Source organism: Danio rerio, chromosome 11, assembly GCF_052040795.2.
Source record: "Danio rerio strain M-AB ecotype USA chromosome 11, GRCz13ab, whole genome shotgun sequence".
NCBI classification, from domain to species: domain Eukaryota; kingdom Metazoa; phylum Chordata; class Actinopteri; order Cypriniformes; family Danionidae; genus Danio; species Danio rerio.
The window spans coordinates 40,779,472-40,797,079 of NC_141031.1; the positions used below are offsets into that span (position 1 = coordinate 40,779,472).

Below are 17,608 nucleotides of genomic sequence, written 5' to 3' on the forward strand. Positions count from 1 at the left end.
TGCTGGATAAGTTGGTGGTTCATTTCACTGTGGCGACCCCGGATTAATAAAGGGACTAAGCCGACAAGAAAATGAATGAATATATTTAAATTTAAAAAAATACACCTCAAATATAACATCTAAATCTTACATTAGCATAATAATTTTAACAGTATAGAATAAAATATATTGTTTTGCAAAACATTCACATATTTAAAGGGTTTTTACAGTTTTACATCAGGTTATAAAAGCAGCTACAGGAACTAAAACCTTCCTGGTTACTGCTATTGGCATTAGTCAGAGCTTACTGCACACTTTATCTGCATTTAATAGTCATTTCTCTTAACACGGTCAGAGCTGATAAAGATCTTTATGCGTGTAAATAAATCCTCCCCCATCAGAAAGATGAAAGGTTTGCTTACCCGAGGAAGTCAAACTCGATGGTGGAGTACTTGGCTTGGATCAGGGCCCAGAAACCCCAGAAGAAATGAGAGGCCTGCCAAAGCGGAAGAACGAAAACTTTAGACCAAAGCCTTCCAGCTCAGTCCACACACAGATGTACAGTATCACTGACACGAATCATCAAGCAAACAGATTATATTGCAGGAATAAACAACGTAAATCAACTCCTGCGACTATCATAACACTGTGCAGGGCAAGACTCACCAGAGCAAACTTGTTGACTTGTACGTAGAGCGTCTCCAGTTCACGCTCGCTCACATCTTCACCTTTCTTGGTGAAGAGCTTGTAGGCCTGCAGGTACGTTTGCAACCAGTCCAGCTGCATCTCTCTACTGGGGTAAAGGTTATAGTCTGGTTCACTCATTCCTGAAGAGAGAACACAAACAAACATACATGCAAGTATAAATATACACATGTATGTGTACAGTAAAGTACAGTAAATACATAGGCATATATATATACATACATATACACATACATAGATTTATACATACACACACACACACTTGCAGATGGTAAAATAAGCTGAACGTGTCACAAGTTTTCTTTTTTGCTGTTGACTAATTTCTTTACAAATTAAGTTATGAGTAATAAAATTAAATAACGGGGGAAAAAAGTATTGAACACTTAAAAAAAATTGTGTAAAAAGGCATGGAAAGTCCAGACAGTAGCTGAAGTCTCTTAAGCCGCCTTTCCACTGCACACAACAAACGACAAGCGACAGACCAGAAGTTATTCATTTCCAATGGAGAACAGTCCGGGAGCTGTGTTGAGTTCCGATCATCTTTGTATGCGGAAAATTCGAATCTGATTTGAGCTGCGGATCCGTTGAAATATTTGAACTCCTGCGACTAGACCGTATGCAACCTGCCAACCGGATATGATGTATTCCAGTGTTGTCCAAGCAGATCCGTGCACATGAGATGAGAAATGAGTTTATATGAGTTTTGAATAATAAAAAGTCTATATTAAAAAAAATTCTGTTCATAAATGTAAGTAAGAAAGTAATAAAAATATATACATTTAATTTAATTTGTGTCTCCACATTACCTCCAATATTTTAGCGGTCTATGAGTTTCTAATATTCATTCATGCATTAAACTATGTAAACGCACAGAGAATAAAGGCTTTTGCTTTTGCCCTCCTTTATTTCAAACACCGTGAGAATCAGCTTCTTCCCCGTGGTGCACGACAACACTGAAAATACTGTGCGGCTGCCACAAGGGGGCGTATTCCAACAATCTTGTCCAAATGTCGTATGCAGTGAAAAGGCGGCTTTAGTTTTTAGAAAGCAACCCTGCCCTGTTCAAGCTTAATATGCTCCCACTGAGCCAAATAATGAGCAAGAGCCAAATCTCCTACCACAGCTATGCTGATGGCACTCAGATCTATAGCTTTACTGTCTAATGACTTCAGTTCCATTGACACCCTCTGCCAATGCACAGATGAAATGAACAGTTGGATGTGCCAAAACTTTCTTCAGTTAAACAAAGACAAAACTGAAGTCATTGCGTTTGGGAACAGAGATGAGGTTCTCAAGGTGAATGCGTACCTCGGCTCTAAGGGTCAAACAACAAAAATATATATTTCAGATCTGAGATTCAGTAGCCATGTCAAAGCAGTAACTAAATCAGCAAACTATCATCTCAAAAACATTGCAAGAATTAGGTTATGCTTTATAAATTATGCTTTGTTTCCAGCGAGGACTTGAACTTGTTCATGCTTTTATCAGCAACAGGGTGGATTACTGTAACAGGCTCAACACTGGCCTTCCCAAAAAGACAGTCAGACAGTCACAGCTCATCCAGAACGCTGCTGCCAGGATTCTGACCAGAAGCAGAAAATCAGAGCACATCACACCGGTCCTCAGGTCTTCACACCGTCTATAAATCACTAAATGGCCTAGGAGCTCAATACATTACAGAAATGCTCACTGAATACAAACCCAACAGATCACTCAGATCTTTAGGATCAAATAAACTAGAAATTTCAAGTGTTCAGTCAAAGCAGGGTGAATCGCTTTCAGCTACTGCGCCACCCGCTGCTGAAATCCGCTTCCGGAAATGATCAGATGTGCTCCAACATTAGGCACATTCACATCAAGACTGAAAACACATCTAGACAGCTGTGCCTGTACTGAATGAGCACTGTGCTACATCCGACAGATTTTTCTTTTTCATAATTTTATAACCTTTTAAACACATTTAAATCTGTTTTTATATTATTTGTTTTTATTTTCTTATACTTGTCTCATTTATTCTTGTTTATGTAAGGCACGTTGAATTGCCACTGTATGTGAAATGTGCTATATAAATAAACCTGCTTTGCCATGCCCCTCGTCAGAGTAAATTAATATTAGCTACTTCAGTCCCAACAACTATGTAACAGATGATATAGATGGAAATGTCAGCAGGACAATGATCCAAACACAGCCAAGAAAACACGCAATTGGTTTCAGAAAAGAAAATAAAGCTGCTAGAATGGCCCGGCCAATCACCGGCGTAGAATCCTATAGAACAGTGGTTCCCAAAGTATTTTCACCAAGTACCACCTCAGAAAACAATTGTCTCTCCGAGTACCACCATAATCAACAGTATTGAAATAAAGTAGCGTAGTTGGCAAAATTAAGCAGCCACGGCACTGCACATTTGAAAACAAGATAGAGTCATATTCATTCAACAAAATTATATTCCATTCAAAATATGAAGCCGATCATTGGGTTTTTGTCACGTGACTCGCATTGAGGCATTCTGAAAAGTTAATAGGTTTTTAACTGGGGACGCCTGGAATATGCAAGAGCGTTGTGCTGCAGTTCTTACTAATTTTGCTAGCCTGAGGGTTGAATTTTGGCACTCAAGTGACCGAGTTGTAACAAGAGAATACGGTCATTTTTCGAAAATAAAAGATTTTTCAAAATAAGTGATCGTTCAGACTCGGATTATAAATAAAACTGAAATAATTCATGATTTTTGGTGCGTCTGGGTACCAATTGATCTGTAGACCGGTCCTGGTCTGTGGCCTAGGGGGTTTGGGACCCCTGCTCTAGCACATATCTGCTCTGCAAGCACCGCGCATCTCTAGTTCTGCGCCAATTGAATTGATTTTTAGCAGCTGATGACGCGATGCACTAAAGTAAACATTTTTAAAGCGTCGCTTTGATCATAATAAATAAAACATAAATAAACAAAACTTATCTTCATTCTCCACGATCCCTCTCCTGTCATTACCAAAAAACCTTTTATGCAAATTATAAAATATAGTAGCTCAGTACTTTTTCCTTTAGTCAATTATTTGTTAATTCACATAACAATTTTTTTTTTGGTTCGGGTTTATTTGTATGTTTGGATTGGTTGGGTTTTTACCAAAATCTGGGTCATTTTCAAATCAGCAGCTCCTCTAAAAAATATGATTACCAGGACAAATCATGACATGTTCCAATACTTATTTTACCTGCTGTATGTACAGTATATACAAAAACACACACACACACACACACACACACACGCATGCACGCACAAACGCACGTTTGTTTTTGTGAATTGTGGGGACATTACATAAGTTTCCATTGTTTTTATTCTGTACAAACTGTATTTTGTATTACCCTTACCCAACCCTCACAGGAAATGTGTAGTTTTACTTTCTGAAAAAACTCCTTCTGTGTGATTTATAAGCTTTCTGAGAAATGAGGACATCTGCAATGTCCTCATAATTCACCACCTTTCTGCAATACCCGTGTCATACCCATGTCATTATACAGAATTGTGTCCTGATACGTCACAAAAACACATACACACGTACACACACAAACAGCAGTGCAAAACATTATTTTTATAAGTGATATTTTTCATGCTGCTCACCTGCAAATTCATTGAAATGGTTTCCAATGTCAAATGCTTGGTAATTGTAACTTGAGTATTCATAGTCGATAAATCGAACATGACCTGGAAAAAGAAAAGAGGTGATTTGTAGTAAATAAGACCCAATATGAGTTTCAAGTGCCTTCTGAAACAAAATCTAATGCCTTAAAATGTAATAGCAAACTTAATGCATCAAATGAAAACTGTAAACACCTTATAAAATCACAAGTGTTTTGGTTTTTAAAGATTTGTTAAAAGGATGCATTAAACTGATCAGAAGTGAAAGTAGAAGCCTCTTCTTCTCTGTTGAAGAATTCTCACAAAAATCTTTATCATAACAATAGCAATAAGTCATTATTCTGGAACACAGAATCAGCATAAACAAATGATTTCTCAAGAATTGCATGACACTGAAGCCTTTTTTCAAACATTTCACAATATTACTGCTTTTTTTACAGCATTTTTAATCAATCACCAGAGCTTTGCTGAGCATGAAAGAGCATCGGAACAACAAAATAAAAATACAACTTCTGGGAACTGAATGAATCATAAAAAGTGGGTCATTATTAATATTATTCTCACCCACGTGAATTTAGTTACACAAACAGAACCAAAAAATTAGTTTCAGAGTCACAGAAAAGATCCCAAATTACATACAGATACAGTATTCTGTGGAATCTCGTACTGTAAGTAGTGCAAGTGAAGCAGTTAATCCTAAAAAGAAAATAGCAGCACTTTAAATACTAGTATGACGTAATTATTCATCTGCTAAATAGAAGTGTGTAATGTTAAACATTTATATTCATATACTCTCTTAAATGTAATTTGCTCATGTAATCCACACCCTAAATGTCTCATCTTTCATCTTAAATTAATATTCAATTTTAATTTCATGCATCGTTCACTCATGAAGTAATAATCCCCATGCATCCTCTGCCAGTTTAAGCTAAGGACGCAGATCAAAAAAAAAAGACAGGCGAATCACTCCATATACAGGCAAAAGCACAGACCTCAAAGTTTTCATTATATGCTAATTCATATTATTTATTATTTTATTTAAGTAGTTAAATATTGTCACAAATATTGATAAAAAAATGATTATAAAAGCAACAACTACACTTTTAAGTATTTTGTGTCTTATAGTTTTATGATTGTATCTATTTACTAATCAGTAAATGTGTGCAAACTATAGTGTGCATCCCTAGTAACTATAAATAATTACTTTTTTAAAGGAACATGGCCAACACTGCTCATGACAGGTACTATTTGCTAGTTTGGCAACTAGTAAACTGGTTAAATTTTGAATAGGTTTTGCATAGTGTATAGTGTGTCAATTGGGACGCAACTAATGAAATGGTTCGTTCTTTATAATAACACATTATTTGGGGTACAAAAAGAACAATGAGGTTTAATAGAAAGTGAATAAGGCCAGTTTATTTCCATGTTGTCATGATTAACAAAACTCACCTTCTTTTGCATTGTGAATGATGTTCTTGCAGAGCAGGTCATTGTGACAGAGCACCACAGGAGAGCCCAGCTGAGAAAGGTGCTCCTTCATCCACATCATTTCCTGCTCCAGCACTTCCTGGCTGGGCACTTCTTGCTGAATTCTAGTTCACAGACCACAGAAACGAGAGATTAGTAATGCGAAAGACAAACAGACACAGAGTGTATGATAAAAGAACAATGCCACAAGACAGATTTGTATTTGTATCTAATATTCTGCAAGTAAAAGAATTAACACTTTACAATAAGGTTTACAGGTCTGTTCAAATCACTAATCTGAAGTATGAGTAATACTAATCACCTTAGGGTGCTTTCACACCTGTAAATAGATTTATTTGTTCCCAAACAGGGATTAAAATTGTTACATTGTTGCTCTTTGCTCTTGGTGCGATTCGCTTTCACACTACAAAGTTCCTAAACGAACCAAAAGAGCTAAAACAAGTCACGTGTGAGTAAACTCTCCTCACATTGGTCAGGTTTATTTTGCAGAGTCCCGCTCTGCTGTCAGTGGAGGTGGTGGTTTGGTGGTGTTTGACAAGGTGCGCGTGACATGATTGAAGAGCGAGGAGAGATGCGGTGGGAAGGGGTGAGAAGGGTGCGCTACGTATTTGAGGACCTAGAGGGAGACGCGCGATTACCGGGAGATTATCACTCGTTTCCGGGCATCCGGGAGACTCCCGAAACTTCCCACCCTACTCATAATTCTCTCTTCATATAGCCGTATGCCTATTACATATCTATGAAACACTGTGATATAATCGCGCTCGGATCGTATCGCTTCCTCACTGCAATCGATCCGCTCCAGAGTTTGTTTCAAGACCACCTCATTCAAGCGATCTCGGAGCGATTGACTTGGCGCAGATTCTAGCGCGATTGCTGGTTTCACATATGCCAAACGAACCGCTCTACCTGGGCAAACGAGACAGGTTCCGAAACAAAAGTGTAGGTGTGAAAGCACCCTTAGTAAGCTCATCAGAACAGCTTAAAAACTCTAACACTAACTCTGCAATACTAAATTATTTAAAGTTAAATAAATCCTTTAACTATTAAATAAACACCTTCAATACTAAAAGCATGAACACTTTGCAGTGATGGCTTCTATTGGTAATGTTAGTCAATGCATTAATAATGACCAATATGTTTGTTTTAGCATTTATTAATAACAATGCAACAATTCCTTATTATGTTAGCTCAGGTGCATTTAATCCGGTGTTCATTTTGTTGACGAAAACTCTTCGTCACTTTTTTGTGGTGCTCATTCGCAAGTCACAACGCAGAATGTGATGTTGAGTTTGTATTATAATTTACCATTTTCAACTTTCATTTGCAGTTTCAGGGGATATTTAAAGCATTTAATGATATAAAGTTTTATTAATGATTAATTTTATTGAATTATTTCTATTTTTTAATCACTGTACCTGAATACTGTCAGACAAAACACAGTTCATTTTAAATTGTATTGTTTTCTTTAGTGGATATCCGTGCTTGTAGATTAGATTGATTATTTTTTATGCATGCCTCAATCAGATACAGGATCTTTCCAATTAATCTAACATTATAAATTCATTCCAAATAGAAATATTAATTCATCTGATGAAATAAAACTTAATATTGCAATATATATTGCAGAATTACAAACTATTGCAATGTTAAAGTTTTCCAATACCGTGCAGCGCTAATAAAAATGAACAAATAGTAACTAACAAATGTAATTCTATAAGTGTTACCAACAATAAAAACGCTACATCTGGCTTTAAACTCAACAAATAGATTAACAAAAGAGATATTAGGACGGTGATAATATGGTTACGTCCTACCAATGAAAAAGCCCCGTCTGACTGACCACTCTCCCCTCATAATGGGCTTAAGGAGTTATTTCTAGACTCTTCCTTTACCCTGTAGAGACTCACTCAAAGCCCTGCTGCCTCTCAGACTCATCTGATCATTTATTGAATGCTATTTATTTTGCCAAAGTTTATGCTTTGAAAAAAATCAACAGGAAACTACAGAATGAAATGATCCTAATAGACATTAGGCAGCAGCATAATCTCCGCACGAGAAAGTCTTATGAAACTAATGACGTAAATGACTTTGCATATGGAGGATCTCTGGCTCCCAATAAACGTCACAATGCAAACAGCCAGTATAGAGCAAGCATCTTTAAAAAGGAAGACTGCTGAGATGAGTATGTGACATAACATCTCTGCGCATAAGATTAAACAAATGCAAGCTTGTGAAACACCGGTTTGAGCAAAATATCATTTACTGACGGCTCAAATGTCTTCATATGAATAGTGTTGACATTGGGCTGTGAACAGTTCGTTTCCAACAACATAATGCACAAACTTTTGCCTACCAAAGAAAGAATTTAGGGCTCATTTTGGCATTGATAACACAATGTGATTGTTCTGCCCTCACTCCGTCTCTCTTGCCAAAGTTAACGTTAGACACAGATAAACTCTTTCCAAAATGTGAGATAATGTTAGTGGGAGAATGCTGCTTTATTACATGCCACATTGATTATGTTGAAACAGTGTGAAACTATGTAAAAAGATGTACATAAAATGAGCTATAGTTTTCTATGTACATAACAATAATATCTGAGATAGAATATAAATACAAACAGATAATAAAGTTACAGACAATGCTTCTACAGATGATCACAGGATGAGTGGATTGTAAGTGTCTTCCTGTAGGGTGTTCTTTTTAAATGAGGCAATTAACTGATTCAAACTGTTAGAATGTTTCTATGGCAACAACAATTTAAAAGAAGCTAAATGACTAGGCATTAGCTGCGTCCGAAACCGCCTACTACTCAGTAGGTACTGCATTTGAATTTAAACGTACTACTCGGCCGTTAGAAAAGTGCGTTCTATACAGTATGAATGGAAAAAGTTTGAATGGAATTCGGATGTACTACATCCGCCATTTTGTCATGGTCACGCGACCTACCTGCGTCATTTGTGTCGCTTCACTCCCATTCATGAATTCGCTCGCGGGGCATCATGGGATAGCGCAGCGTGCATAGGATGCGCACTCCAGAATCTCACCGGAAGTAGTAAGTCATCCGGGTACTTCTTACATACTGATTTTCGAATTCTATGAATTCGGACATACTACTCGGCTCGCATACTGATTTTAGCGTACTATATAGTATGGAAGTATGCGGTTTCGGACACAGCCATTAACTTATGGATTCTAAATACTAATATTTAGTAGATGATCCTGCACAGTGATCATTCGCAATAGTCATATCACAGGATATGCAATGTGTACGAAAGAGTTTGTATTAGAATTCATTATTTGCATGTGTTTTTGAGTTCTGTGATAGTATAATGATCATTCAGGCATAAGAAATTGCACCATTTGTAACTTTAATAATCAATGATTTGATTGCATCATGTTTATTTTTATTATTCTGTACTGTATTACTGTAGCTGAATCCTATTAGACTTGGAAATAGGACTGGGCGAATAAACTTATTTAAAATGATATCGAATCGCGATAAATGATGTCAATAACAATGATAAGCTCTTGACTTTTTTACTCTGTATTGATCTAAGAGCCAATCACACAGCAGAAATGTGCAACAATGGAAATCTAGTGTGTTGATATTAGAGATGTACCGAATTTTCACTCTCAGTCATTGTTGGAGTACTCTTTTAAATCTGGATGCATTAACAACTCGTAATGAATTTTTTTTTTGCTATCGTTCAGTATGGAAAATAATTATCGAGATTGCATTTCTTCAATATCAGGCAGCCCTAAATGCATTTGCGGGTTTAAGCATGGGCAATGTGGGCGATCACCCAGGGAGGCATCTTGCTAGAGGTGGCATGTAGACAATCCCACCCCCCACCCCTCTCTTAAATTTAGTCCGCACGCCTTCCAAACCCCCCGCACCCCCTGCTCTTCACTTTCGTCAGCGAAAGGGCGAACACCGTAGGGCAGCATGACCATCGTTTGTCTAGAGCCCCAGTTAACACTTCTACACGGAAGTATCAAGTATGGTTTGTGTTTTTGATGTGTCAAAAAGACATGCACGTTCAAAGGATCAGGACTTTCAAACTTCTTACACATTTTCCCAAGTCAAATTTAAGCTCTTTTAAAGCATTTCCAGTTGCATTTTTTTTTTTAACTTTTCCAGCATTTTAAGACAGGTGTGGTGTAAATGGCATATTTACATACATTTAAATATGTACACATAACTGAAAGAGAGTTTGGTGTTTACTGCTATATCCGTTTCTCTAGCTATGTCAAAAAAAAGTTAGTTACATTTTTTTTTAATATCACTTTTTGATAATTATAAAAAATATTTTAACAATAAAAAGTCATCAACAGCAATAATACATAAAATAAAATAAATAAATAACAACAATAATAATAATAATATACAAGTTAAAAATGGTGGCATGGTGGCTCATTGGTTATCACTGTCGCCTTACAGCAAATAGGTCGCTGGTTTGAATCCTGCCTGGGCCAGTTGGGATCTCTGTGTGGAGTTTGCATGTTCTCTTCATGTTTGGGCGTGGTTTCCCCCACAGTCCAAAGTGATGCAGTATAAGTGAACTAAATAAACTAATTTGTTCATAGTGTATGAGTCTGTGTCTGTGTGTGTGAATGTGTATGGGTGTTTCCTAGTACTGGGTTGCTGAAAGGGCATCCGCTGTGTAAAACATATGCTGGAATAGTTGGCGGTTCATTCCGCTGTGGTGACCCCTAATAAAAAAGGGACTAAGCTGAAGGAAAATGAATGAATGAAAGACAAAAACTACAACTGTTTTTTAAGGTTTACTTTTTGTACACATATCCATGCTATTTGATAATGAGTTTTGTGCATGCTATACAGAACACTGTGAAGAAATCCTGGTTGCCTTAAATGTTTAAGCTGAATCAAATGAACCTTATGAGTCCATTGAACTTATGTTAAACTGACTTAAAACAGCTTGCATAACTCATCAAATTAGGTTAAAACATGATTAACTTAGTTTAATAAGTTACAATGATCTAAAAACATGCTGTCAGGACTAATTGATTATACCATTTTTTACAGTGTATAGTATAGTATATATATTGATTAAAGTATATGCATAGCATAGTATAGTATTCTAAGGAATGTTTTTATTAGCATGTTTGCACAAAGCCCATTATCAACAGTGAAATACTGCCATTTACTCTTGTAAATGTCCTACACTCATATCTTAATGACATTTTTTCAATCTTAAATTTTTCTCTATCTTTGTCACTGAATCATTCATTCAGATTCATTCAAAAATGGCTCAATCAGTCATTAAGTGACTCAATACAAATGACTCACTGAAATAGTTAGAAAAAAATAACACAAATTGGTTAAACATTTGTGAAACTCTGTAATGTCCTCCTCACATGGTTCAAGCTACACACTCGGTCGAACTCCAGTTTTAATTTTACGCAAAAGCGAAGAAATTTTCTTTAAAAACAAAAATATTTATAAAGGTAAATCATGAGGAAATCAACACAATTCTCAATTTTCAAGCATTTGCAAGGATTTTAAGGACTTTGGAGGTGCATGTTTATTGTTTATATAGCTGTTTACAAGTGCTAAAGAATTTTGATATGGTAATTAGTATTAGGTTTCCGACACAAGCTATTAGGGTCAGACGGTATCAAACGTAACCTCTCTATGATTAAGATATTAACTGTTCATTAGTAGTAATAAATTATTAACTTATTCTGCATCTCTAAACCTACCCAAAACCTAAAACCAACTTTTATCTTACTGATACCACTTTTAATAATAAACAGCTAATTATTTAAAAATTGTTTATTAAGCTAGTAGTGTTGGTCAAGGGGTTGTTAATACTGTGAATTGTGGCTTAAACTTAAGTGTTACCCAACAAACTGTGTCAACTGACCAATCAATGCAGAGCTGAAGAATTGAAAGGCTTAAATAGGCTTGAATATTTAAAGAAACATTTCAGACACTGCAAAAAAGAGCTGAGAGCTAATGCAACATTGTACATTATAAGAAAATTAATGTGCCATTTTGACATTGGATTCAAGTATTTTTTTGGTAAGAGACCTGTAAATAAGCATTCAATAAAGGGCTACTCGTTAATGAAAGGTTTACCTGATGTTGGAGGCTTGCTCTGTGAACTCTGTGGCCACTAGTGAGAAGTACTTGCGCATTTTGATCCACAGGTTGGGTTTGGGGATGCATCCGTTGTGTGCGTGGATGGCGTGAATGCGAGCCATTTCACGGGCGATCAGTCTGCCAATAATAACAAAAGGAAGACGTTGGTCAAAACGGCAATGTTTCGATTTCAGCTCAGACACAAAGCCTGGAAATGCCTGTTTATGTGGAAAAATTGGATATTGGTCCAAGGTCACGGTGGAGTTTTTGATATGGTTCACTGTGTGCCTGGAAGGAGATTACATGACCCTCGTGAAGCAAATACACTGTTCTGTCTGAGTGCGCGTAAACTTTACTTCATATCTCCATGGTTAGCTTAGACTGCAGGCTGAACAGTCTTCAATATTTAAAGATATGGTTTAAATAGGTGCATTTTTTCCCATGTTTGTTCTTGTTCCTTCCTTTTTAAATAGGTCTTGCAAATTACTTTTTATCCTATACTAAACATTTTAGCAGTTCATGAATTGTAGTTTTATTTATTTAGCACAGGAGTCTCAAACTCGCGGCCCGCGGGCCATTTGCGGCCCTCAGTGCAATATTTTGTGGCCCGCGCCGACCGCTGTACACTGACAGAATCAGCGGAGCGGGGAGAGAGAGCGCTCCCCGCTCCGCTGATTCTATCCGTACACAGTGGTCACTGGCATTCCCCGCCCGCCGTGTAAACAAAGGGGCGGGGATGCCGGTGACATCACCACGCACCCCGCTCCTTTGTTAGACGCTGTGACGGGCGGGAAGTGTGGAGGGGCGTTGTCACGCGCGTTCTGATCAGCTGTGTTGTCGTGCGTACTTAAGAGCGGTGTTATCGCGCGCCTACTGAAGGGCGGGACCGAGGGTGTGTCGCGTCGCGGGGGCACTTTTGATCATTTTGGAAGGGCACTTTCTATGCAAAACTAAAAAGGGCATGTGCACTGCACATGTTGAGCCCTATGTGTGCACGTGCCTGCCCTGCATCTTATATATATTATAGGTAGATACAGACTGGTACAGACTGATGTGACTGGAGTGGGGTGGGGGTGTTTTATTTATACATATATACGCCTTTTTTTTAGGTGAGGGAATGGAAGTTTTGAGTGAGTTCCCCCACTTTTTTCCCTAGGACTTCAATAAGTCAAAGTACAGGTCTAGACTTAATGATGATCATCTTCAAGCCATACTGAGGGTCTCAACTGCTTCCGCTCTAAAGCCAAATGTGGTTCAGATTTGTGAGAAGAAGCGCTGTCAAGTCTCTGGCAGCAAGAAGTAGGCAAAAGATGCCATGTTCAGAAGAACTATTCATAATCTTCACGCAATGGTCTATTAATGTTCAGGACACTTCATGTTCAGAAGAAATAATTAAAACTGTTAATAATGACATTTGAGGACTTTTTTTTGTGACATCCCTTATGCGGCCCAGCCTCACCCAGACTTTGCCTCCTGCGGCCCCCAGGTAAATTGAGTTTGAGACCCCTGATTTAGCACTTGTTGAAAACATGCTCAAGATGTTACTAAAGCATTTCATTATACCTTGGGAAAATGTCGGAAATTGTTCCAGCTAGGGGTGCACAACACAGTAAATCGTTTCAACATTGATATCGCAATGTGCATATTCGCAATAGTCACATCGCAGGATATGCAATGTTCAGGTATGATTATAGTTGACCAGGAGAAACAGTTCAGAACACATGAGAATTGTGTAGTTATTGCAGAGCTTAACCATAATGGACTGAATTGGCTTATTATTTGTACATTTTTAAGGCTTGTCAGGGTTTAAAGATTTCAGACACATAGTATTCTTTAATAAACAATACTTTTATTGAATTATTTACACAGTAAAGACTTATGCAGTATTGTTTTAAAGTGAAAATTCTAATTCTGTACTGGAATACTATTTGACTGCCTTGTAAACCATAAAACACAGCTATTATCACACTTTGTCTTTGTCTCTTTTCTATTTATCCATGTTTGTAATTTTATGCATAATCAAATTCCCTACGGAATTATCCCAATCAATTTAATTTAATAAATACTTTCCAAATAGCCTTGTTCTAGCCAATGAGAAATACTTAATACAAACACTTTTAGCAAATAGCAGAAAAGCCTTAACTCAAAAATGATTTTAGGCTGATCCTCCAACAAGGGCCTAATGAATAGGAATTGTAGGGAATAGGAAAAGGAGATGAAAGACTCACGTTTAACTTAAGATGTGATTCAAAACAATGTGAAGCCTGTTTTATACTTCTGTGCCAAGTGATCGGCGTGACCCACGGCGCATGCAACGAGCGTAGCTGTGCATTTATACTTCTGCGCGCTGTTACTGTTGCTCTGCAATAACACTTCCGAAACACTAGTTGGCAGTGAGGTGTTAATGTTCCTCTGTGTTGAGTTTCTTCGCTGATGTTTGCTTGCTTAAATGTACAACTGGCTCAAACTCACTCATTTTGAGGCAGGAACTGACAAACGTGCAACAACTTTAATCACAAAGTAAACAAAACAAAACTTTCCATCCGGAGCTCCTTTACAAGACTCCACACTTGTAAACAAATCGGTCCATCTGGCTCACGCGGCTCGCGGTCCCGCCCAGACTCGTCAGCGCTACAAAGCTGACGAATCACAGAGCTTGCAATACGCGTAATTGCGAAGTGTAGTTACATTTTTTGAGAGGTGCACGTCAGCGACGCAGACGGCGTAGGGCTACGCGTATGATGCACCGTAGCATAAAAGTAAGTATAACTCAGCCTTGACAAGTACAGGAATAAATGGAGTATGCCATTCCAAATAAATGTGTATTGAATGTATTGTGATTTGATACTGCAACACCGGATAACAGTTTTTTTTCTGCCTGTTTTGGTTAATTTGTTTCCTTCTTTTCCTTTTCTTTAAATAAAAATGTTTAATAAATAATAGGGCAACGCAGTGGCGCAGTAGGTAGTGCTGTCGCCTCACATCTTCATATTTACTTTTTATGTTGCCTCTTGGCCAGGTCGTCATTGTAAATTAGAACTGGTTCTCAATTGACGTACCTGGTTAAATAAAGGTTATTATAATTATAGTGATTTCTGAAGGATCACCTCACAATGAAATGTGAAAAATTGGCTGCAGAAAATTCAACTTTGCCATAACAGCAATCAAAAAGAACTTTAACCATTACACTTTTCAAACATATTTTGAAAGAAGTCTGCATTTATTCAATCAAAAATATTATTTAAAATATAAATTAAACTGTTCTAATAAAGTTTAAACACTTGCAAGAAAAGATTCTGGAACCAGAATCAGTTTTAAGAGAGCTGAAGTTTAGACTTTACTATTATAGATACAAAATCCAAAACAGACGCCACTTTCAGAATGAAGCACTCTTCAAACCCAAAAGTCTCGCTGAAGTCAACCGAATAGGTTATTTATAGAACGAACATCTATTTGGATCTTTTAATTCGTGTCTTGTGCTGAACAGACTCACCTGAGCAGCACGGGGTCCCTGACGTCTTGGGTATCCAGAGCGCGTCCTTGCATGAACTCGTAGCAGATGCCATTCTGGAAGGTGCAGTAAAGTCTGGGCGCACAACCGTTGGCATGCAGAACCTGAAAGCTCTTCAGTTCATTGTCCCGGTCCACGATCAGCTCTGTCTTGTTGCCGTACACCCGGACCAGAACCACGTCCTCTACGCAATCCTCCACATAACAGCCCACCAGCTTGTTAGTGGTGCCATCTGTGAAAAGCTGAAAAAAAAAAACAAAGATTCAAAGACAAGACAACATAAGTATATCCTACAAATACAAAATGGATAAAACAAATACAAAATTGAAAAAAAAAAAACATTTTGAAGATTTTAATAATTTAGTTTAACAGTTATGCTAATCTTTCATCAACACAATCAGTTACAAAAAAACTAAATCATGCACCGTCCTACATTTTATTTATCGTTTCAGAACCATTTCCACTGGATGTACGTCACTATAGTGTGTATTTTTCTGCAATAGATTTTGAGTACAATTTCTCCACATGACTGGAATAGCTCTATTTGGAGGGCAGTGCATCTAGATAAAATATAATAAACCAATGACAAATATTGATAAATACAGTACAGCAAAAATGCAAGTGAAGTAAAAAGTAGGGCTGTGCAATTAATCGAAAATCCGATATCGATTTCTAACGATTATGAAAAACCATTAATTGAGATAAACGATTATTGCATCATATACCACCCCCTTTCCAGTTGTACACATTTGTTGCTTTTAAAAGCGCGAAAGACCGCATGCTTCAGTGTGTGTGTGTGCGGTGCACACAGAAGCATGCGGTCAGCATTCGGTCTCATTCGCACACAAGTCTCATTAGACGAGCAGAGCGCACACATCTAAAGTCATCTTAATGCGAGCACTTTAATGGTCAAATAGGTGTCAAAACAGGGTGTGGAGTGATTTTTCATATTAACCCTCATTTGTGTAATAAACAAACGAGTCGAGAATCAAAAAACACGTGAAAGAAAAACCATTAATGACAGCGCGCAATATCCCTTCAGCCGCCTGTGTTTATCATAAATCAAACAACAAAAGCAGAAAATCCCTCACTGCTCTAGACTGAAGGACTTTTGTAGCTAAATTGTTGAAGATGCTAAAAGCACATGTTTTTTCATATTTATATTTCTTTCCTTTGCAGGGTGGAAAATAACTGTGTGCAGTTGAAGTCAGAATTATTAGCTCTCCTGAATATTAGTAACCCTTTTCCACCCCAATTTCTGTTTAGTGAAAAGAAGATTTTTTTTTCAACTTATTTCTGAACATAATAGTTTTAATAACTCATTTCTAATAACTGGTTTATTTTATCTTTGCTATGATGACAGCACATAATATTTTATTAGATATTTTTCAAAATACAAGCATTCAGATTCAAAGTGTGATTCAAAGGCTTAATTAGGGTAATTAGGCAGTTCATTGTATAACAGTAGTTCCTTCTGCATACAATGATAAAATATATTGCATAAGGGGGCTAATAATATTGACCTTAAAATGGGTTTCAAAATATTTAAACCTGCTTTTTTTCTAGCCAAAATAAAACAAATAAGCCTCTCAAAAAGAAAAAAAATATATAGAAGAATCACTGTTAAAATTTCTTGCTCTGTTAAACATAATTTAGGAAATATTTATTTTAAAAAAAAATTTCTCAGGAGCGCTAATAATTTTGACTTTAGCTGATAAACGTTTTGAATAATCGTGATTACAATTATGATCAAAATAATCGTGATTATGATTTTTCCCAAAATCGAGCAGCTCTAGTAAAAAGTGCTTTATTGTTTTTGTTTTTTGGAGTCTGGGAGTATTCAGATACACAAATTAAATTAACACACTGCAATATCGATGCTAAAACAATATATTGTGTAGCCAAAATTTAAACCAGTTTTATTTTCATAAAGAACTGCAATTCGACACTGAAACGCAATCACGATGGGACATATCATAAATTGGCATGAGTTAAAAAGCTTTGTGCTTGTGGCAGTGCATCCCACAATTCACCGCACTGGCCTTTGCAACCCACTAGTGCATTTCTGAAATTCCTGAAATGACTAATGAACAAACAGCATCAATGGTGGACAAACTGAAAACAAACTCCACTCTGAGCAGGTGCCGATTGACTGTTTAACTGTTTTAAGAAAAACTACTGA

General features: G+C 37.1%; 1 protein-coding gene and 1 long non-coding RNA gene across 6 annotated transcripts in view; one reads left to right on the plus strand and one right to left on the minus strand.

Annotated features, from left to right (window-relative positions):
- The window catches only part of etnk2 (ethanolamine kinase 2), a 38,803-nt gene that overhangs the window by 11,487 nt on the left and 9,708 nt on the right, over window positions 1–17,608 (minus strand). For 4 of the 5 annotated variants that reach the window (XR_015501967.1, XR_015501969.1, XR_015501968.1 and 1 more), the window contains 6 exon segments: window positions 15,409–15,668; window positions 11,913–12,053; window positions 5,765–5,907; window positions 4,298–4,381; window positions 646–806; window positions 402–475 (listed from right to left, as the gene is read on the minus strand). Coding sequence is in view for 1 of the 5 variants with exons in the window: in NM_001034175.2 (NP_001029347.1) it covers window positions 402–475; window positions 646–806; window positions 4,298–4,381; window positions 5,765–5,907; window positions 11,913–12,053; window positions 15,409–15,668 (863 nt within the window). In the remaining 4 variants the exon portion in view is untranslated. 5 annotated transcript variants of the gene reach the window in all.
- On the plus strand, window positions 11,037–15,668 carry LOC147841871 (uncharacterized). Its single transcript, XR_015503020.1, has 3 exons — window positions 11,037–11,604; window positions 11,727–12,458; window positions 13,431–15,668. It is a non-coding gene; the product is annotated as an uncharacterized LOC147841871 (long non-coding RNA).